At 40.7% G+C, this 23,478-nt stretch overlaps 1 protein-coding gene across 1 annotated transcript; it reads left to right on the top strand.

Annotated features, from left to right (window-relative positions):
- Nucleotides 1–1,131: 1,131 nt before the first annotated feature.
- Nucleotides 1,132–22,650, top strand: HPRT1 (hypoxanthine phosphoribosyltransferase 1). The gene is made up of 9 exons (XM_059824246.1): nt 1,132–1,185; nt 3,306–3,412; nt 4,909–5,092; nt 10,510–10,575; nt 11,566–11,583; nt 13,914–13,996; nt 16,308–16,354; nt 18,552–18,628; nt 19,269–22,650. The coding sequence occupies exons 1-9, from the start codon at nt 1,159–1,161 to the stop codon at nt 19,314–19,316; spliced, it is 657 nt and encodes a 218-aa protein (XP_059680229.1). The 5' UTR covers nt 1,132–1,158; the 3' UTR covers nt 19,317–22,650.
- The last annotated feature ends 828 nt before the right edge of the window (nt 22,651–23,478 follow it).

The following is a 23,478-nucleotide window of genomic DNA, read 5'->3' as shown; positions in this document are numbered from 1 at the left end:
TGCTCTGCCAGATGTGGAACAGCATCTGCTAAGGGTTCCCTGCACCCCGTCAGAGCCATGGTCGGTTGCTAGCTGTGACCACACTAAGGCTACAAAGGGAAGTGGCGGAGAAAAATCCCACAATATATTCAAGACAGTTGTGCACCCAGGGACCCGACCCCTGCGAGTGATCAACTGGAGCCCTGAAACATGAGATTTGGTTATCACAATTGCCCTGACACAAAGCTGCTAGCGTCCTTAGCGTGCTGAGGTCAAGGCAGGCGACCCTGCCCTGCCTGAGGCCCCGAGGGCTGGCGGTGCCCCAACACCCCGGTGCCCACACGTGCCCGTCTGATGGGTATTTAGGTGTATTTTCCCCACACCCGCAGCTGCCTGTGTCGGGGGGGGGGGCGGGCTGGATTTCCTGTTCTTGGGGAGAAAGAGGCTCCACCAGATCCCGTGATTCACAGAAGAGCCAAAGTGATGCAGACAGTCCCTTTTCTTTCCTCCTTCAAGGTGGCGGTGGACAGGCCTGCCTCGGTGATGGGGGAAAGGAGCCTGGGCAACACCTGGCAGGAGAGGGGTGTTCCCGCCGTGCACGGGGCATCCGTCCGTGGAGCCCCTCCAGGGACGTGAACACCCGTGGGAAGAGCATCCTCCGTCCTCCGTTTCGGATCACAGCAATGACACACCCTGGGGACAGCAGTGATCTTCCCAGGGAGACCTGAAGGGACAGGGGACGTCCCCACATCGTGCTGGGCAGGGGAAGAGCAACTCTGAAGACCCAGGGATGGGGGACAGCCCCAGCGAGGGAAGGGGACCCATGATGGCACGGCCGGGAGAGGGGACCCGCCTCGGGCGGCAACCGCCCCGTACCTCCGGGGCAGCCGTGCCGCCGGGGCGGAGGGCGGCTCTCCGCGCCCCCGGGGAGGCGGCTGCCGGCGGGGCCGCCCCGCGCCCGTCCCCCTCCCCGTCCCCAGCCCCCGCGCCGGGCCGGGACCGGCGCAGGCCTCTGGCCGCCGCAGAGGGCGGCGGCGCCGCGGCCATGTTGAGGGCGGGGAGCGCGGAGGCGGCGCCGGGGCCGCTGCGGGGCGCGGCGACTCCCCGCTCTTCGCCGCCCGCCGCCGCCGCCGCTCCTCCTCGCCGCCCGCAGCCGCCGCCGGCGGGCCGCCCCGCTCCATGGCGACCCCCAGCCCCTGCATCGTGGTGAGTGCGGCCCCCGGCGCCGCCGCGGCCTCCCCCCCCGCGGGGAAGCCTGCCCGCCGTCGCGGCCGCGCCGGGCCGGGGGCTGCCGGGCGCCCGAGGGGGGTGTCTCCCGCCTTGCCGGCGCCGGCTGAGGGGAGGGGGCGTCCCGCCTGTCCCCCAGAACGCGGTGATCTCTGAGGGAGCGGGGCGGGCGGCGGTGGGGGGGGGTGTCCCTCAGCGGCGGGAGCCGCCGCCCCGCCGAGTCACCTTGAGGGGAGCCCCGGCCTCCCGGCGCCGGGCCCGGGGCTCCCTCCCCTGGCCCCCGGCCGAGGCGCTTTCCCTTCCCGCGAGCGGTGCCCGGGCCGCCGTGCCCCCTCCCGCCGCCGGGCAGCGCGGGGGTGGGTTCCCGGTCACGGGTGGCGTCTCGGGAGGATTTAAACCCGGCGGACGGCGGGGAGAGCCGGAGTTGCCGCCTGAGAAATGAAGGTGAAATAACTTCCCACCAGATAGGAGCCGGCGCGGCACAACTTCCTATTCCTGTTGCTTTTCGTGGCGTGCCGGGGAGGCACCGGTGCGTTAGCGAGCGGCGGGAGTGCCGTGCAGGTCGCTGGAGTGTTGAAGTTAGGATGTGTTTTTGGAGGAAGAGCATTCGGGGGATTTTTTTTTTTTTTTTTCATCATAACCGTATCCGCTAAGGCTCTAACATACTCATTTTTATTCTTTTTTTAAAGCCAGTACCGCGTGCTCATGAAATACACGTGGTGCCTTACGGCGGAGAGCGGTGCCGGCCGCAAGGTCTCGACTGTAAATCCCTGCAGTCAATAAAAAACCTGGTAAAATCTGTAGGAAGGGCCCATTCCCTACCAAATGCAGAAAGGAAGGTTTAGTAGACACGCTAGATACAACCATGGGTCTGAACCACAGGAAAATACCACATGTTCCGGAAGGGACCTGTCTTACTACTTACAATAACAGCCCGCTCTGGATTACAGGGACCCTCATCAGGGTCTTGACGCCTGAGCTGGGCTTGTGGGTAGCTCATACAGGGTCTGTTTTGGATGGGAGGGTGAAATACTCATGAAATTCCCCATGTGAAGTGCTCGTTAGGGGTTACACAACAAAACCCCATGTAAACAGTTGGCTGATCACAGGCTAGATAAGTGCTTCCTTGGGCATCAGAATAAGATTGTGTCCTGCAAGGGCAGCGGTAGCCCAAAATGACTACTTAAAATGCCTGCCCTGGTGAACTGTCAGTAATAAGCTTCGGTTTTCCTTCTGAAATTCTTAACTTAGACATAATAGTGTTCAGCTGCATAACCAGAGAGCCAAGTAATTAAAAAACACATAGTCATTTTCAAGTTGAAGCCGGGTGAAGGTTCGGTGAAGGCTATTCTTGATGCTCTTGCAACAATATGCCCTGAACCTCAGCAGTGTTTGGTATAATTATATACATATGTGAATCCCTTGTCCTAATTAATATACACTTGCTAATATTGCAGGCTGTTTCATACAGGGAATTTGCCCGTGTGGAACAGGTTGCTGAAGTAAGGCTTTTATTTCAGATTCTGAAAGATCTTGAACCTCAACGGTTTGCAGATCATGGTCTGAGAAAGCTTGCTTCACAGCAACATAACTTGTCATGCTCGTGTAGCTGTCTTGTCTTGTCCTGAAAACTGGCTCCTGTGTTTTGTTGTGATTTGGTGTTGTGGAGATTTGGAAGATGTCCATGCCAAAACCTCTGCTTGCTTAATAGCAAATGCAGGTTTTGCATTACACTAGGAAAATCAAAGGTGTTTAAAAGCACCTTGATTATTCCATTAATAAAATAAAGAGATTCACTGAGGTGTAGTAGCTTCATTTTCCCCCTCTCCGATGTAAGAGAATGTTGTTAGGACTTCATTTGTTCCCCACATTGTATTGCGTAACGGCTCATGTCATATTTCAAGCAACTCTTGTGAACTGTAGATTCTGTTAGATTACACTCTGTTCAGTGAGACATGTTTTTATAGAAAGGGAAGGTAATGTGATCCTGGTGAGTGTAATGGGTTTGATAGTTTACTGAATAAAGCAAAGGACATGCAGTTTCTCACCACAGACTTTCTATAAGGCTTTGTAGAAATCTCACCTTATTTCCTTTTCAGATTGGCGATGATGAACAAGGTTACGACCTGGACTTGTTCTGCATACCTAAACATTATGCAGATGATTTGGAAAAAGTCTATATTCCTCATGGGCTCATCATGGACAGGTTTGTTTGACTTCAGACAGTACACTGCTCCAGCTGATTGCATGACGCTGGAATAAACAATCTTCTAGTGATATTTTTGCTGCCTGGTGACTGTCTAAATAGATTACATTTACTTAGAGACTAAGAAGTACAAGTGTTAATTAACTCTTTCTTGTTTGGCTTCTAAGAGTTAGTACATTTGCACTTATGCTATTGTTTTGAAATTTGTCGTAATTCCTAAGTGGAAATTTTGTGGTGCATAGCAATGTACAACTTTCTTTCCAGTGTTTGTTTGATGTTTTACCTTCTTAAAACCTAATTAGAAGACATTATTTGTTGTGCCAGTTCAGTATGAAAACAATTACAGTCTCTTGAATTTCCTTAGGATATTAATAAAAGTAAATTATTAATCACATCATCTTAGACTTTCTCATGTTTGTATGGTAGATAAGTAACATCCAGCTTTCTCTTACCTTCTGGGAAAGACATTAGCCTCTGCAAATACCAATCTGTCACTTCTGTGGTTGCTGAAGTCTGTGATGTGCTGTGGAAGTTTTATCTTGTGTGATCAGAAGTGGGTGCATAAGCCTACAAGGCATTTTTGTTTTATTTTGTGTTTGATACTTGCTAATTCCCTTTAAGAAAATGAACAACAAATTCAGTGTACCAGTTGTTGGAGATAGATAACCATTTAAGAGTGGTGCTGGGTGGATTTTCTTGGAGATCTTGTGAATAGGAATGCATCTAGATTTTCTGTGGTCCTGTTTGATTAGAAATAATAAACATTCCTATAAATTATTTTTTTTTAAATACTGTTAAAACATTGCGCTGGAAGTCCATATAGAGGAAAAAAGTAGACAAAGTACATGTCATTAAGTAATTGCCGTGAAGTTTGTAATGGTAGGCTTTCCCTGAGAAACCTGCTGTCAGCTGGCACACAATAAATACATACCATGCTTTCTAAAATAAGTTACAAGATAAATTTAGAAACAATGATTGCAGAAAAACAGTGCAGTGTTCTCTTGCTCTGCTTCGTTGGTATTGTATTTTGCAGTTAGGACAAATTTCTGGCATTCTGGCTTGGCAAATAAACTCTTCAGTTTACTATTTGAGAATTTTCTGGCTCCTCAGTTAGTGAGGACTACTGCCTTTTTGGTTGTGTTAGCTTATGTTGCTCTTTGCATGGAAGCTGAACCTATCTTTGGAAGGAGAAAACAGTTTCATATCGCATATCTGAGAGTGAAACAGCTTCAGGGTGTTAAGATTTGCTTTGGCTGAGTGTGACGTATGAAAACAAAGGCATTTGGCAGTGCTACTGTTAGATTAACCTTGAAAAGCAAAACTTTGTTGACCAATAACGTGTAAAAGTGACTGAAGTGGTAGGCAAATATTTCTGAGCAAAATGTGTTTCCAAGTTTGATGCATGTGTTTGCTACTGTTCGCAGTATAAAATGCTGCTGCTGTAGTAAGCAAATGAAATGTGTTGCAACAGCTAACTTTTTCTTGGTTTTGTATAGGACGGAGAGACTGGCACGAGAAATTATGAAGGGCATGGGAGGACACCACATTGTAGCACTCTGTGTACTCAAGGGTGGCTATAAATTTTTTGCTGATTTATTAGACTACATCAAAGCACTGAACAGAAACAGTGACAAATCAATCCCCATGACTGTCGACTTCATTAGGTTGAAGAGTTATTGTGTAAGTATCTCTGCAGTACTGTGCAAGTTTTATATAAATTTGACTAACTTCAAATTACTAACAGAGGTGGTTTAAAGTTGTTACTGCCAGAATGTGCTAACATTAAACAAATAATTAAGGGAATTAAAAGTCACAAGCTAATTTACTCTTTCTCTACCTTATTATATGACCTGTTTTCTCTTAGGCCTTGATATCTCCACAGCCCGGTAAAATCCTTCTGCAGAGCAGAGAGACTCTTTCCGTGTCCTTTACTTGTTAAACAATTTCTTCTCTGCCCACTGCCCCATCTCCAAAGCTATGGCTCTAGAATAATACAGAGGATTCTCCTGCAACTATGATTACAGAAAATTAATTCTAGGCATTTTTGTGTGGCTTGGACATCATTCATTGGGCAGGAAGACTTGAAAGCTGCAAAAATGGTTATACCAGAGTTACCTATCTCATCTTTTGTTTGGCTCAACCAAACAATGAACAAAATCAGTTGTGTTTGGCCTTGAGGAAATACTAGACTCGTAAACCTAGATTTATGATTAGTGGCCACTGAATATGAAAGAACCTTTTCAAGACTAGGCATAGGTTGCCTTGGGTTTACATTTGTGGAAAATAATTTATTTTCATTCTGAACACAGGGATTTAACTTTATAGGGAAATTGAACGTTCTGTAACCTGAGGTATTGTGTAAGTTTTATAGAAGGAAGCACGAGGTTATGTGGTGCAGGTGAAAGGAAGAAGCAGATGTATGTTAGGACTGTATGCTTCCTGACTTACCAACAGCCTAGTCCTGTGTTTTCAGGATGGTATTTATAATTTGTTCCATAAGACCATCTGTAGCATGGAAATAATTACATTTTTTGGTTTCAGTTTAGAGGGTTTGAATAAATTGTGTCATAAGGTTATCCTGTTAGTTCTGTCTCAGCAACTTCACATTCATGTCAGCAGTATAGGCTACTTGTCACAGTTGCAGATGAGTGCTTATTCCAGTAGAAAAAAATAGAGATTACTAAATTGGAAACTCAACCTCATCCTTCATTTCATTAAACTGTGAAATCAGAGATGGAGTTATTTGCAGACGTAGTTTGGGCTGTCAAAGAACTTTGTAAATTCATTATTGTTGTTGAGCAATCCGTTAACATTTCACGACGAAGCCCAGAACTGCGTGGGGCTTTGGTCAAACCTGTTTGCAGGAGGAGCAGCCCTGGCTGCCCAATACACACTCACGTCTGGCTGTCCAGGGGTTACCTGGAAACCACATTCACATTTGCTGAACGCGAGGCAGTAATTTAGCTATGCTCTTTAAGCAGGGCTGGGCAGAAAGGTTCATGCCAGCCTTTGGTTGTATCTCACAAGGCACTCTCTGTGCTTGTGCACCTTATTTAAATCACCAGGCGAGAGCTGTTTGACACCCTTTCCCTCTGCTCCCCCCAAAAGATTCAGGCTCCTCCTGCCAGTCTGCTTAACCACTAAGCCACCACATGCCCATATATTCTGCCTGTAAAAGCCACAACAGAAAGCTGAATGTCTCTATTACAGGATAATGTTAAAGAATAGGAAATGATGACTCCCATATATTTTTTTTTTTGTGAGGAAATTGTGTATCTTCTGCTTTCTTCAAGGAACACTTCAAATAACTTACTGGGCTTGTTTAAAAAACAATATAAAGACTACACCCTTTCTCTCCTTTCTGACTAACTTGGAAAAAACTATTGGAGAAATAGTCTGAAACACCTGGGGAAAAAAAAAGCAAAGCTGCCTTATATGCATGTTTTCTTTGCTCATACTGGTGTGTTAGTTAATTTCTTTACCACAGCTGCTTTTGTTTATTACTCCCCAGAACTACTGTGCCATGATATTAAGAGGGGAATGAGCAGCAAAATAAGTTTTATGGAAATTAAAAGCCTGTTTTCATAGTAAAAATGAGTAGATGAAGAGAAAAGCGGAGAGATTTAGACAGAAAGCTGTCTAAGCAGAATGTTTTCCTTGAGGTGTTGGCTTCACGGTTTTTGGTTTTGTCAGCCAATTCTACAAAAGAATGTTTTCTTGTTCTAGATGAGTGAGGAGCTCTTGTTACCTGATGACTCCACTACAATATTTATGAGCATTTCATTTCTGGGGACTCTCTTAGGTGGTTATTAATAGCCAGGCTTATGTCCTTTCGATGGCATAATGATAGACTGGGTAAGATTGTCCTAACATGAACATGTATGTAACAGATTGACTAGGTCTTCTGTCATTAGCAGTGTCAGAATGCTCAGTCTGCTCTGTGGTTTTTATCTGTGCTTTACTAGATGGAGGGGTCTGCGTTTAGTGATGTGAAAACTGTCGCAAACTGTAACGGACAGTTGAACGTGGAGCTAGTTCTCTTGTCGCTGTCTTTGGATGCCATTACTAGATCATGCTGCCTGCCTTTACAGACTGGATAAAAGATGTTAAAAATACCTTGGTCGCATAAACAAAGCAGCTGAACTGGTGTAATGGTTCTGAAATTGATGTAATTGAGGTTCTATTCTTGTTTCAAACCGATCATTTAGTATTTACAAGCACATGGCAGTTTTTTTGTGTTGCAATGCAAAGTTCGTACTGTTCTGCACCCAAAAATAATTCTCTAAGAATACTGACATGATCAAGCTGTGATTAAACTTTGCTCATAACTCCAGCTTTCCGAGTCCTTACAGATGAATTTTAATGATCTGGCAAGCTGTTAAGAAATGGAAAGACAGTGTTTGTGAACAGACCCAGATCTCAGTATTCTTGACAAACAGTTTATTTTGTTTGTGCTACAAGAAGAATGGCTTTTCACCAGTCTCCTGCATTTAAACTTGGAAATGAGCAAGTGTTGCTTATGTAGTCATGAAGGACAGCCAAAAGACAGTGGCTGTGTTGCACTGTCACTTGGGAAAATAGGGTTTTTCAGTGGAGTACATGGTAAACTCTGCTTAGGCTGGTCACAGTAGTATTCTGAAAGATCTCTGTTAACCAAACCTTATAGCAAATACTGTAAAGGCCCTAAAATGCCTTTTTAAAAGGTGATCTTGGAGTCACTTGAGTCAGGAGTTACGCTCTTGTAAAGGATTATTGTTTTCCAGCAGTGACAACGGGGAGGCAGTGAAAACAGATCTAAACAGTAAAACTTTTATATGTTAAACCACAAAGCATTAAAGTCTTACCAGTACTGAAATCAGAAATAATGCTCCTGAAGATAATTAAAATATTGCTTAATTATTAAACAAAGTTTTTTCCAATGGAAATCTGGTTACAGCTACTGTCGGAAATTCTTTAACTGTTTTTTATCCTTTAATTGCTCAGGAACTCAGTACCTGCATAGGAATGCAGGTTTATATGCCAATGAAGATCGATGTTTTGAGTTAAAAAGTGTAGCAATTTGTATGGGTTTTGGTGGGAAGTTTCTGTAGGTCAGGTTGGTTTTTTTCTCTGCTGATCATCATACTTTAATATGGATAATCCAAAGGTTTACAGTAACCTACAGTTTTGTGGTGTTTTGTTTGAGTATAGTGTGTTGCTTTGTAGCCAAACAGATCATCAGGAACCTGATCTTATGCAAGTAGCAAGGAGCACCAGTGTGTCGTCTGTGCACATAATTTTAATGGAACAAATACCTGTAACATCTTTCTCCATCATTGTTTTGTAAGGAATGATGGTTTTTTACATCCTTCTATGGAAGGAGGATGAAATCCCTATTAGTGTAGAAATAGAAAAGAGAGAATCCTGTAACATAAACAAGGTAAAGCTTAAAGAAGTTGTCAATTAAGATAGGGTGAACACAGGTAATGTCCTTTAGGTTTATGAATACAGTGCTTAACTGAGTCACATTTTTGTGGCTGATCTAGCCAGTACCTCAGGCATTCAGTAGCAGTGTGTATATACTGGGTCAGGCAGCAATCATTTTGGACATCTTTGTTTTTGGACTTTTTCAACACAGTGACATTGATGCTGTTCTGTTTAGTTATTGTTTGCACTGTTACGGAAGCACTGAAACAGTTGACTGTTTATCAAAAATGAATGTTCCTTATAGTAATGAAACATGGCACTTCAGTGTAATTTCAGAGTGGTATAACTCAAACTAATGTTTTCTTTAAAACACATGGGCTAAAACTGAAAAGATACTTTTTCTAATAATTTATTTGGGTTATTTTTATGTTGTGTCATAGGAATCTTAAAAGGAAAGTCTTTTCATCTGTTTTTACGTGCCTAGAGCTGTCAGCACTTTTAGCCTAGACCATTGACACCACTGTCGAAAGCATTTTAATACGTTCTCTTTACTGTCGTCCCAGTGTGTACTTGGTGCATGCCTCTAAATCATTTGTATCCCTTTTTTTGTGATAACATTTTTAGTTTTTGCCTACAATTCATATACCACGAATATATGTCTTCATGCGGCTGTAAAGCCAGGAAGCTGTACGTGGCTGTCTCTCTGTTCCCTTGTGGTCCCCTCTCTATTACATCTGTCATTTCTGGGTTTTGGGAAGGAACTGCGGTTTTGCTACATATTCTACATAGTTGTGCAGCATGCTTGGGCTTCAAGGTGCAGCAGCAAAATGCTACCATTTTTCTAAAAGGAAGATATGTGGAAAAGTTTGATAAGCGATACTAACCTTTGACTGAAATGATTAAATTGTAGGATAATGTCATCATCTGCAAGTGGTGCAATAATAAGCATATCACATCTAATATGAACTGTGAGACAGTCAAGGTTTAAAGTCAGTTGAATGACTTTAAATGAACTGCAAAGATCTGTGAAGCATTCCTAGCAGCTGTTTTTAACTTTATAAAGTAACAGTTCATTTACATTTGTATCAAAGTTTAGTTTTACTGAAGTAAAATGCTGTGTTATAGTGATGGTGTACCTATGTTACTTTTAATTACTATAAGAAGTAATACGATTTGTTACTAATACTTGTTGTAAACTAGACAACCATAAGCTTTTCTCACTATTTTCGTAGCTTATATTTCTAAATATTAATCTGGCCCTTGTTTGCTGGCTATTCTTGTTTATTCTTATTCAAAGAGTAAGGTTTTCTAAAGCATTGAAGTTTAAAATGTAAATCACCAGCTATATAGCAGCGTGCAACTTGGAAACTGAAGCGCTTTTTGTCTTATTTCCATATCTGTAGGGAATGCATAGGAAATAATATCTTTTTAGATACATATTTAGATGTAATGGTCACAGATGAGAAATGGTGCCTGCGTTTATGCAGATCTCTTGTCAAACAATCTTCAGTCTGAAATACCATCTTTGAATTTGACCACTTGTAATTTCTTAATAGAGAGACACCGTTGGTGCTGTGTTCCTGAAAGCATTAATGTTCGCTGGTTATGTACTTTGCTGTTTTGATATTTACTGGATGAAAATTTACTTTAATTCTGGTTATGCTAATGCTTGCCCTTCCCTTTCTTATTAGAACGATCAGTCAACTGGAGATATAAAAGTCATTGGTGGGGATGACCTCTCAACTTTGACTGGAAAGGTATGCTGCTTTGTTTAAAAACAAATAAAAGCACTAGAGAACCCAAACACCTGTATCATTTTAAGGCTTCTCTTTTAATGTGTGAAGATTGTAGAGTTTAAAAAAATGAAAACAGAAGAGTTTAATTTTAAATATTTGCCACTGTATACTAGGAGAGTGGATAAGCCCCACCAAAGCCATAGGTTTAGTGTGAACTTAACAAAAAACCTCTCTTCACTGTCTTCAGTATCAGCAAGTTTCAGGGGATTTGCTTTTCTGCAGTGCCTGAGAAGGATAAATTTGTGTGGGTTGTTGTCTGCAAGCTACCTTTAAAAGAGATTGACATAATTTATTTGCTGTATTGGTGTTTCACTGAAGTAGTGATGGGAATTCATATTGTCCAGACATGTAACATGCAGCCCAGGTTAGGAACAGAGGTTCCCGTTACAGGCAGTGACAAGAGAAGGAAATGGGAGAATGTAAATTGGGAATCTGCTTTTCTCCAGTGACTCTAGAGAGATCACTGAGCCATGTGTCTGGGGTTAATGCATCAGTGCCTCCTGCTCTGCCAGAACATGTTACTTTCCCCTTCACCTTACACATATGTGATCTTTAAGGCATGTATGTCACAGTTCAATATAAAGGATGTAGGTATGACAGAATTGCACGTGTCTCTAGAGTATGACACGCTTTGCTTTAGAAGAACACAAATTGTGTAGACCCTGTTGTGATCTCTTTTGCATATATCTAGAATTCTCAAAGTCTAGATAATTTAAAGACCACTTTGTACTCAGCATGAGACATTGAGGAGAATCTCAGTGCCAGCTGATTGTTATTAGAGCATCAGAAATGTTATCTACATAGAATTTGCTGTTACGTGTGTAAACATGCCTAAATGGTGGTACAAATATTTAACTGCAATGAAAATTAGTAAGTTATAGAGATTAATATATATAAGAAATGGCATATTCTCTAGATATTAATAGATTTTTCTTTTTTTCTTTCCACCAGAATGTTTTGATTGTAGAAGTAAGTATTATGTTTCACTTTGATGTTCTAATGTGTGACTGCTAAAAGAGTTCTAATATAAGTTGTTCTTAAGCCAGAAAACCTATGGTTTCTAGTTTCAAGTCTTCCAGCTTCTGATTCCAGGCCTGAATTTTGCAAGTGGGCTCTGAATTTGAAATGATCTGTGTTTTGAATTCTCAAATTGCATTCAAGTGCCACTTGACAAGGAATATATCCATGTAAAATTGTTGGCATTTGCTTTCAGTTTTCTGGGATTCTGTCAAGTCTAAAATGTCTTTATTTTATTTTTTAAATTTTTATTTTATTTTTTTAATATATATTTTATTTTTAAATTTTAAAAAGTAGCCTGAACAAAGTGATATTAAGCACATTATTGTTCTGGGTTTATAACAGCAAGCTAGGAAATTAAACTGCAGGGGTAGAAAGAGGTTCCTAGTAGGAATATCCTAACATTTGTGAAAAACAGATCTAAGCCCAATGTCCCTTTGTATAATAATTCGTTTAGAGAATAGTGACATAGAGAATGCTAATTCCTAATTGCTAAATTCCTATTCCTCTGTCTTGTCATGGTTCTTTGGATGATGCCAGGTACAGTACACCTCAGTTTGATTTCCTAGTAGGTACTGTTGCTTAATTCTTGCTTTCATACCTCTTTCTGATGGATAGCATTGCTTATGTTCAGTAAGTATTGCTTTGACAAAGGATGTTCTTGAGTAAGATTGCCAATTTCAGGATAGGGAAGCAGCAGCAGTAGACAGGAAAAATGGACGTGCAATCTAATGGTGTCTTAAGGCTCCAAATAATGGAAGTGGCTTGTTTGTAAGCAAAGAAACAGCTATGGCAACTGATTCAGCAGCCAAAGGGAAGGCTGTTTCCTCTCATAAAATGTGTTTTTTATGTACGTTTTTTTAATTTGAGAAGGTTATGTTATTCCACAGGAAGCACATTCAGTTCCAAAACTCCTACCAAAATAGTATGTATACAGCTGTCATCTGTGTGACCAGTGGTGTCCTCTGAAGTATATTTTGCTTCAGATAGGCAGATGCATTTAATCATGTATCTGCTCCATTTCAGATGAATGTATGTCTTTAAAGTCCCAGACAGCTAACTAGGTTAGTTTCTCATTTGTTCAGTGAATCATCTATCCAGTGACTTGTCGTACACTGTCAAATATGAACCCTTTTACCGATCACTGTTTTAACTGTCAAACAATAAAAATGCACATTTATTGTAGGTTTAATATCTTGTTCAACAGAGCACTAGGCTTTTCTATATAGCATCCATTTAATGTGCAAAAACATCTGAACAAAATGGAGATTCACCTCCAATAAACAGATAATCACACAATACAAAATCAGTAATAGATTCTATTTTTGGTTTAGAGTATGGAAGTAGCTACTTCTGTTTATTTGCCAACTTTTATTTTTGTCTGTATATCTGTATGTCTTTAACTTTTCTTGAGTTTATAACCATGATTAAAAGCATTAAGTGTTAAAGATGGTATTGCTGATGGGTGCTCTGAGTTTTTTGTTTGATTTTTATTTTAATTGGGAGTCATGGGAAAATAAGCTGAAACCAGGACATAGCTGCTTCTGTGTTATCTACCTCCTTCACTTCAAATAGCCTTGCTTTCAGGCCAGGGTAAGGACTGTCCCTCTAAAGATCGTGTGATTAATTTCAGTCCAAATGAGGAGTCCATTTCTGATGCTTCAGTTGTAAGCTCTATAGTCTTTTTTCTGCTTACATGTGCAGTGGATGGGATTAAAATAGTGTGTCAAAATTCATTTTAGTGTGTTTGAGAACAGACTTTAGAATTGCACCCAGATATTCCAGTGCAATTTCTTTGGCTGTTTCTTGTATCTGTAATGTAAATTACACTCCTTTTTCTTTAATTGCAATAATGGGTTGTTCTGGCTATTTTCTGTTCTTACTTTTCTTTCTGTTGTATACATCTGTCTGTGTAACTGAGCTCAATGGCAAGACTGATGTTACTCTTATCATATTCGAATTACACATTGTTCGTCTAATAGCTGCAAGGAGCAGAAGCCATAAAATCTCCAAAAGGATCCAAGAAGGTGACAGTTCACTAACTGCTTTCAAAGTCATAGTTATCCACAACAATTAAGAACTATTGTTAATGTGTGTGATCGCTTTACTGAGCATAGTTGCATAAGCACAACATGGTGTTACATGTCACCTGTATTTGATTACGAACAGTTATTTTGACATATTTTCATGCTATTGTGGATGAGCAATTTCTGTGGTAGAAAATTGAAAATGCTATTCTGACATGTTTAATATTCTTTCTTACGTTAGATTTTTATTTTCAGGATATAATTGACACTGGTAAAACAATGAAAACGTTGCTGTCTCTACTTAAGCAGTACAATCCAAAGATGGTGAAAGTAGCCAGGTAAACTTTTAATGATGATTGTTTGTGCTGTATTTCAATTTAAGAATGACACACAGTGTTTTAAAAAAAAAAAAGTATAGGACATGGAAGAGAAACGGGAGGGAACAGGAGTCACAGGAGTCATATATGATGTGATCTGTTGGAGTTCAGTATTTGTTTAAACTCCAGAAGCACTTTTGCTTGTTATGAGAACATAACATTCGCTAAGGCTGGTGGAAACACTATTTTTGCCAGTCTTATTGCTGGAAGACTTTCAGTGCTTCAGAAGGGGATAGCTTGTGCATGCCTGGTACATGTCTTGCCTTACCATATTATGGTAAGGTTTGTGGGGTTTTACCACTGAAGTCCAACTTAGGTTTAGAACTATATGGAAGAATTTAAATATTTTGGACCTAAAACAAATACCCTTTCAAGTTCTAAGAGGTATTTTCAACACAAATTTAGGTCGTAAATGTAGACTCCTGCTAGACATGGGGATAAAAAAAATCATTGGTTTTTACTTATGTACATGTAGTATCTATCCAAACATTTTTTTCTGCTTGTGCTATCTGCAACATCAGTATACTGCAGTGGTGTACCTGTGCAATGGAGACCTTTTTTTAGTTTGCGTTCTTTAATTGTAGAATTAAATTAGTTTGCATACTAACATTATTGTTTGTGTAGTGTGCATAGTGCAGCTGAGCTTTAGAGGTCATTCTGTGAGAGTCACTCAGCCATATGCTCTTCCAGGCTTTTCTACTTAGTTACATCTTTAATCAATTAATTTAAAAACATTTTATAATTAAATAATTTACAACTAACGAGAAGTGTTGAGGATAATATTACATTATTAACCAATATTGACATTCTTCCTACTTCTTTTTAAATTTCATCTTTTACACTGCTATGCTGTGGTTGTGTATTTTACAATAAAAGCATAATGATTGCTGGGGATTAGAGACAAAGCAGAGCTGTGTGTAATATCTAATCAGTTGTGTTGCCATAACAATGTCAAAGCAGTTGTTAGATGTACTAGAACAGCTCTTCTTGCTAATAATCTAGAGGTGACCTGCTGAAGGTGAGATTGTCAAGGATTTCTCCCTGGCCGCGTTAAGTGTGCTAAATTTTAAACATTTGTCACCAAATAGTGCCCTAACACTGCAGTGTACATCATGACTATAATACAGTATAAGCAAAGTTCAGTTTCCTGTTGTTTAAACCTGTTGCAGTAATTTGCGTCTGCTGAAGACCTGAGCAGGTAAACATCATCATTTTAGATAGTGTTAAGTGTGATGTTCTTAGTTACTTCACTTGCCTCTCTTCTTTTTAATTTTCTTTCTCTCTGACAATTAAGCAGTTGTAGCAGGGAGATATGAATTAATGCTCATATGATTTGGGGGTTTCTTTGATCGAATCCTACACCAATTCTCAAAAATTAAGTCTCACAACTAGAAGTTTCAGTAACCATCTAAAATCAAAACTGTGACTCTGAGAAATGAAGCCCCATCTTCAGAGGTGATCCAGGAGGGAAGGAGGTCTGTGCTTAATGCACAGAGTTATGCTAGCCTCTGTCTTTACGCTCAGCCATTGACCACCTTTTCTTTTACTCCCTAAGTCTCTGTATCTCAAAGACAGACAAATGTCAGGCCTGTGGGGTTGTCTTCTAAGAGGTAGAAGTGCTCAACTGAATAATGAGTGAATCAAACTAGCAAGGCATTTCTCTCTACTACAGTACCCCCAAGTCTGTATGTCCATGCTTTTTGCACCTCTGACTATTAATTCTGGAAAAGTGGAGCTGGTTTGTTTTACCTGATCACCACAACCAATTACATTTTCTTTATGGGGGTAATTAGTACTGCCAGCGAAAAACAGTTGAGGACATGTTGCGCAAGTGCCATTGAGGTTGCGTGCAAGCAGCTGAACTTTTGCTTCATAATACTAATGCTTTTGAAAAGAGCAACCTCAGCTGGTCTGGCTCAAGTTGTTGCCTCTTTACCTATAAGCTAAACTGTGCCTTAAGTTTCTAACACACATAGAACCCCATTAAGTCACTTTTCATGATGAAAATCCATCCAGATCAGTATTTGCTAGCCTCTTTCTTGCAGACCTGTTAGTTATCCTTTAGGCTGTGAACCATTCATGATTCTAGGAAGTTTTGATTTTTGTCATCGTGATCAGCTGCACCTGCAAATAATAGTTTAAAACATGTGTAGTTATGCTTTCAGTTATGCCCATTTAGGCCAAATTGAGCTTGTCTGACATCAAAACAGTCTCATATATTTGTATCCGGTGCTTTTCCATGTTTCAGTTTTACGTTGGTTTTTTTTGACAGTTTGTTGGTAAAAAGAACTCCTCGAAGTGTGGGATATCGGCCAGACTGTAAGTGACTTTTGACAACCATTACTAATTTTTACCAGTATGTCAATGTATTGTGTACCCTTTGGTCAAAGTCCAGGGACGTTCCAAATAAGTTTTCACTAACGATTCTTGATAGATTTTGCTCTTACTTAAGGAATTTAAATATTTGGAATGTCTTTTGACAACGTTAATCTGGATTTGGTCTGATCCTTTTTTTTCTTAACTTTTTGTAACATTTTACTATATGAAAAGCAAACTTTCATATTTTGGTCCAGGTTACACCCTTTTCATGTGCAAATTCTCCCAGCTTGCATGTTGTCAAGTGCTTTGGTCAGCAGAATCTGCTGGATTCACCTTTGACACTTTTGGGAGTGATTCGGGTGTCTAAAGCTAGCCACCTCATGCCATTTGGATGTCCCCAGGAATGTAGGAGGTCTGATAAAAGTTTACAGTGACTAGATGCCTAAATTGGCACAAAACCGGTTATGTCTAGGCATCTGAATTACTCCCTTCTTGTCTTCTCCTGTCTGTCCGAAGACCATAAAGAAAGCAATAGCATCCAGAGCAGACAGTGGTACCAGAGTGACAGCTCCTCCTGCCTTGGGAAGTGTTTTAACCCTGTTCCAGAGACTAAATTCCTGTTAATCTAGACCACGTACTTTCATTACGGAAGTGGAGTGATTTTAGCAGCAGAATTGCATCCTCTTACTCCTCATTTCCACAGCTGTACAGTATTCTGGAACTGAAATTTTTCAGTGCCTTAAAAGCTTAATTGAGGTGTTCCCCTCTGTCAAGGATGCCCCTCATTCCCGAGATCTTATTATAGGCTTAGCTGGGTTAATGGTCTGCCTTTTGAGCATCTTGCAGCAGATGACTTGTTTTGCCATCTGTCCACAGAGACAACCTGTTCAGTGCAGGACATGTGAACTCTGAAAGAAGAGACAAGAAGTCAGTAATATCCCTGTATTATAAGGCCAAGTAGATGCTAAACATAGCCTTAATTTTTCCAAAAATGCACACAGCCTTTCCTTTGAATTATATGATTTATCTCCCCATTTTCCTTACAGAGCCTTATTGTAGCCAGGGAGAGAAAGCTCAGCTATCCTGTGCTCAGGAGTCTTTCATTTTAGCATGAGGGGAGAAAGCCATTTGGAAATTTTATATTACTTTCTGATTTATATTATTTTACATTTTGGGTCATTTTATAGTGTGTTGGACTGATACTGCTTGACCTCCCGCGAACTGTCCTGCTAAAGCTGTTCCCGTTTAGACAATCTGTGGAATAGCTGATGTGCTTGTTTTAGGCAGCTTCCCTGGGTGAAGAAAAAAACAATACAACTCAACAAACCCCCTCACCTGTTTCTGAAACCTGCAAGTGACCCCATAAAGAACAGGGTCCCCTTTGCTCTTCACTGTTCTCTATACCAAGGGATCAGGATCTAAGACGTGCTTTAGCAGAGCTGTCCTGCAGTGTATTCCTATGTATTAGGTCGTGGCCTGCGAGTTGCAAGAGTGGAGTCCCATCTGGGCAGTTACTCAAAGGCGAAGGATTGGTTTCCCTGCAGTACTGTGGTTCTGATATTCACATTATTCCGTGCTCATTCTCCCAGCCCTTCACTGAGAGTGTTATTGGACTTGCACACCCATAGTTTGGAAGGAGCTGACAAGTGAACCTGCCTACTGGTTATGCCTTTGGGTACCCTTCTTGCAGCCCTACCGGAGGCGCAGGTCCGGCTCCCAGAGGTGCTGCCTTTTGAACGGTACCGCGAGGCTGACTTGTGCTGTGCTCACCAGTTCCACTACTTCTGCACTGGCACGTCAAGCATGCAGGAAGTGCTGGGAAGTATCAGCTTTTTTTCAGTGTATTTACAAAGTTGCAGGAAATTTTCAAGGAATTTTACGTTCTGGTAATAATACCCTGTCTGTAGATTTAAGTGCTTCCATTCATTTCTTGCAGACTGCATGCTAGCACCATGCTGCTGCGTGGGAACCAATAAATACATCTATTTAATTTTGCTTTAGTTGATGAAATAAATCAACAAAGTAAGTTAAAATTTTAAAATAGCTCAAATATTAATCTGAGGGTACTTGAGTGGAAGAAATAAAATGAGTTAGGATGCATACATATCTATAAAATTCCGTATTGCCTCTGTAAAAAGGTGTAGTGAACGCTAGGAAGTTCTTTGCTAACATACTGGTGACTTACGGTCTTTTTCAGTTGTTGGATTTGAAGTGCCAGACAAATTTGTTGTGGGATACGCCCTAGATTACAATGAATACTTTAGAGATTTGAACGTAAGTAATTTTTCCCGTATGTTTTTGTCCATTTAAAACTAGGGAGGAGGAAAGAAGGGAAGTCTCCTCACGTCACTCTCCCTCCTCTCTAAATCATGCCTCGTGCAAATCTGTTCCATTGGTGATGCAATGATGAGAGCAAACCTTAGAGCAGCAGGACAGCGTTTTGGAGCTCTTATGAAACTAAAATTTATTTTGCTACATGCAGAATGGCGGCTACGCATCTCCTGTCAGCTTTGAAATAATGTGAAGTTTGTGTGAAGTTTCTTACCTTACCAGATGTCTACAACAAATAAATGCATTTGCTTAGTTATAGAAGAATTAGAGAAGAGAGACCTTGGAAGTTAAAAGGGGTTCACTTTTTATTCTAAGTCATTACTTCTTCATCTGGGTCCCACCAACTTTGTATCAGACACTGGGTGGGATAATTAGAGGGAGGAGAAAGAAGGCAATGATGAGATTTTTGGACAAAAAAAGGCTTAAGTTGTTCTGCATAAACAGTATCACAAGGTTGTTTTGTACTGAAACGTGTATAACATGCTTGCATTTTTTTCAGAAGCACATTATTGAATACATATGTAAAACATTGGTCTCTTACATTACTTTTCTAACAGGAACTTTTTATTTTATTTTGTTTCAGCATATCTGTGTGATCAGCGAGACGGGGAAGCAGAAGTACAAAGCATGAAAGCATAGTTCAAGTGCTACAACAACAGAGCTTTGAAATGTTTTGTTTACCGAGTCCTATCTTTCACAGGCTTCAACTCTGGTACACCAGCTAAAATTGTAGAATGCCCCAGCCCCATTGTCATATGCTTACTATAATTTATTGCATGTACAATATAAGATCTCGTCTTGTTCATTTATATTTTAGAAATGTAAACAACTAGTGCAATTCTGCACTCCTTATTTTGATTTGCACTATGACTCTACCGACTATTGCTGCCCCTGGTTGGGTTGTGCTGTTTGTGAGCTCCAGAGTCTAACTCTTGCAGTGGTAAATTGCTTAAACCTCATCAACCCAGAACTGAAATAGTTCAAGTACTGTAAATGTAAAACATTTTATGATAGGGAAGTCTATTAGTAATATTTTTAAAATCTGTAATTTAAGTTTTATATTTTAATGCACAAATGTGATTGTGATTAATGGATAGTTGCACCTTTGGGTGTTATAAAGCATGAGGAGCAGCCAGTTACAGTATCTGTAATCTCCGGGGAGCTCATTCAGATCTCCTGGAGTTGCCTTATGGCTGTAAAGGAAGTCTGGGTGAAAAATATCTTTTTTTCTTTGTTTGTTTTTATTTTTTAAAGGAGATGGAATGACAAAACAGAATGTTTAAAATCTAGTTTTAGTTGAGCTGCCTGTTTCTGTTAGATTTTTTTTTTTCTTCAGAAATATCCATCAGCCAGTGGAATTGCCTTTTAAATTTAAACAATTTTAATATATTTCTGAAAAAGTATTGTAATGTTTACTTTATAAGATCTACAAAACAAAGTACTTTAAATAAAGGCTGTCTCTTTAAAATAAGCCCCATAAATCTATGCCACTCATTCTGTATATTAAAGTGCTCTTGAAATTTTCTTCTTGGTAATATTTTTCATAAGTGTTTCTGACAGTGAAGGCAGACTCTACATTTGTTATCTTTGTAGAGCTTTTGGTTAACATTATCCTATCTACAAGAGAGATTATGAAGTGCTGAAGGAAGATACTGAAACACTTGCATATTCTATAACCAAACTAGATTTCAGAGAAAATGGTTTAAGCACTGTCCTTTGTTCTGTTTTGGCAAAAATGAAGAGTGGAGATTATATGTTCATTAAATGTATACACATGGGAATAAAAAAAAACCCCACAACCATTTTGTAAGTAATCATTTGGGTTTGTTTCTTTAACACCTGTGTTTGTGTCAAGTTTAATTCTAAACATGGCAGCCCATCTCACACCTCATCCTTGTGCTGTGCTTTTCAGTCCCTTAGCTTACACAGCTCCTGTGCTTCTGCGCATGGATTCTTCCACGGTATGCTCAGATTTAACAGTGCTCAGCACTTAATACGTAATGAAGTTTTTGCCAGCCTGTTTTGACAGACTTTTCTGTGGTTTTGAAGTTTGGGTCGTGTTTCTGTATTTTTCCAAGTACTGCACATAGTTGTCTATCCGTGGCGTGCTCAGTTAAAACTGTAGTAGTTAGTAGCAGACCTAAAATATTAGTAACTTCCACAATGTAATTTAGATCAAATGACCACAATGTGTAGGAGACCTACTTGTAAATCAGAATTCTCATTAACAATGTTAGAACACTGGTTGTGATTATACTATACTTTTGCAATGTTACAGTTAATGTTCCAAAGAGCTTTTTTTCTAAATGCACTACAAAGACTGATTGTATTTCTCAATGTCCTAAATAGTGTTTGCATATATGCCTTTTCGAGAGCCTGTACTGTCCCTGGGATGACTTATTGCGAAAATACATGCTGCATCTCCAAGAAGAGGAAGCGCAAAAGCAACATAGAAAAATACAAACCTGCTTGAGATTATGCCACGTTTTCGCTAGTTCTGGTTGAGCTTAAGGTCTAATCTTAAAAAGTAGTGGTTTTCTCAACCTTCTTAATAGTTCCTACTTCACAATGTGTTCTGAAATAATTAGTGGCAGCTGGAGATTACACTCAAAAGGTGGCTTAAAAGTACTTATTTACACATGAAAACAATGAGAACTGATGATGTTCAGTATCTTTTAGGACTAAACCCTTAAATTAGTTTGTCCTGAAATGTTTTCCTGTCTTGGTTAAGATGGTTATTCAAATGCTGTGATTTCGGAAAGGGAGGAGAGGTTGAGTTAGTCACAACAAGGGGTTTACTTCTAAACCGTAACTGGAGCGGGGAAATTACTGGTCTGTCAGGGGTAGGAGTTGCAACAGCGTGGACATGTGCACGTGGTGTAGTCACAAAAGAGGTTTGGGAAGATGCTCTTGAGCTGCACTGACCCCAGGAGCGATGCTACAGGATCCCAGGTCTGCCTTCTAACAAACCTCCCCTGTGTCTGGTGGAAAAGGTCAATATTTAAAAAAACCCACCATACTGAATGTTCCCACATTTCAAATGCTGGGGAACAGGCACTTTTTTTTTTTTGCAATTCCTTCACATGGGTGCTTGTCAGATGAAGTTTATCGCCCCAGAGGGATTCATCATTCAAAAGCTTTTGTTAACTCGCTGTGAAAATTGTTCAGAGAAAAAGTTGTCCGCTCTCTCACCCTTGCTAGAGCAGTTCTAACATACTGCAACCTTTTACGGCACCTGTGCGTGCACTACAGGAAGATAAATTCTCACTTGAAAACAGTTGAAAATGCAATCGTTACTTTTTATTCAGTAATTTTGGTTAAAAGACTGAGGTTTTAATCACACCTTCGTAAGTTAAATGCGAACTTTATGCAACCCAGACATACGTTGTTAAAACATTATGAAAGCACAGAGAAAATCTTGTGTTTCAACATTTATGTGGCATTTGAAATTCATTATAGTTCCACATTTTATGAATCACAAATGTATGCTGGAAAAATAATTTTGAATATTTATAGGCTTTACTATGCTGTCTCACCCTATGACATCTGGCATTTCTGTACATTTTGGTAATTCTCGCCTGCCACAGACCACTGACGCTGCCTGACTTGGTACCGCGAATGTGTAGCTCTAGTTTGGAGTGTTTATTCTTCTTGCTTTAAATTCACGCTGATTGGAGTCTGAAGTGCTCGAGACAGAGCTGGGAGATGCGGTTAAAAGTCTTTATGTGAACTGAGCTGGCAGGTCACTTGGGGGAATGAATCCTGGTTTTGAAAATTGAGACAAATGAGGATCTTTTAAGTTGCCTTGTAATTGTATATCCTGACTGATTAAATGGTGGTGGTGTTTCATTGTCTATTATGCTCTGAAAATCCTGTCAAGCATGCACTAATCCAGCAGCGAGGATCTGACGCTACTTACAGGGAGCTGGTTACTCACGATTCATTAAAGGACTGTTTCTGCCGTGTCTGACTGCCTTTAATTCCCATTCAAGTTGCCCCTTGCAAGATCAGATCTCAACCGTATGCGAGTACCTTTATAAGCAAGTGAGACATCACAGTGGTCGGGTTTCCCCCCCCCCCCCCCCTATTTGTTAGTGTAAAAGGACTTGTAATTTATTTAATTTCACAAGCAGTTGTAGTTTGGTAACTATTTTGATGGGGAAATTGCTTCCTAGCTCTGTAATCATGCCAGTACCCAATTGCAAACACGAAGGTGAAGAAGGAAGAGCTAGAAAAGCACAAAGATTTGGCACGAGGGAAGCACTTGCAGTGAGGGTTTTCATCCCGGGGGAAGCTGAGAAACGGACCATGCTAGCCACTGCCAAGTGATAAAAGGCTGGTGCGAGGCGCGTGTTAGGAATACGTTTGAACGGCTGCAAGCATACTTCTGCATACAGGCTTTCCTCCAGGCTGTTCTGCTCCCGTAAAAGACCAACCGGGGTGAATCGGAACAGCTCAGAAGGTGGAAATCCTTACTGAACTGGATAGGAAAGGCAGGCCAGTGACAGTGAATCAAGGTGTGGGTAGATGAACCCAGTCCAGTAAGAGGCAGGAATTTATTGATTATTGGTGGCATCGTTATTTTTTCCCCCCACTATAACCAGAAGGGGAACTGCCCCTCTTGGGTCTTCTGCATATCTCCAGGTTGCCCATAGCAAATCGCTGTGTGTGTGTAAGCTACAACTTTGGGCACTAGGGGTGTGGGGGTCCCAGACCGTCTGTGCTCTCCTACAGGTATTGATCCCCTGCCCCGTCCTTCACAAATACAGCCAGGAAAATACCCCAATAGATCG

Source organism: Gavia stellata, chromosome 14 (assembly GCF_030936135.1).
Source record: "Gavia stellata isolate bGavSte3 chromosome 14, bGavSte3.hap2, whole genome shotgun sequence".
Classification (NCBI taxonomy): domain Eukaryota; kingdom Metazoa; phylum Chordata; class Aves; order Gaviiformes; family Gaviidae; genus Gavia; species Gavia stellata.
This window is presented reverse-complemented; position numbering and strand designations above follow the sequence as displayed.

Bases quoted from the DNA above. Each gene is read 5' to 3' on its own strand.
- HPRT1 (XM_059824246.1), top strand. From the start codon at position 1,159: ATGGCGACCCCCAGCCCCTGCATCGTG. The intron at 1,186-3,305 runs GTGAGTGCGGCC...TTTCCTTTTCAG, and splicing joins CCCCCAGCCCCTGCATCGTG to ATTGGCGATGATGAACAAGG. The intron at 5,093-10,509 runs GTAAGTATCTCT...CTTTCTTATTAG, and splicing joins TTAGGTTGAAGAGTTATTGT to AACGATCAGTCAACTGGAGA.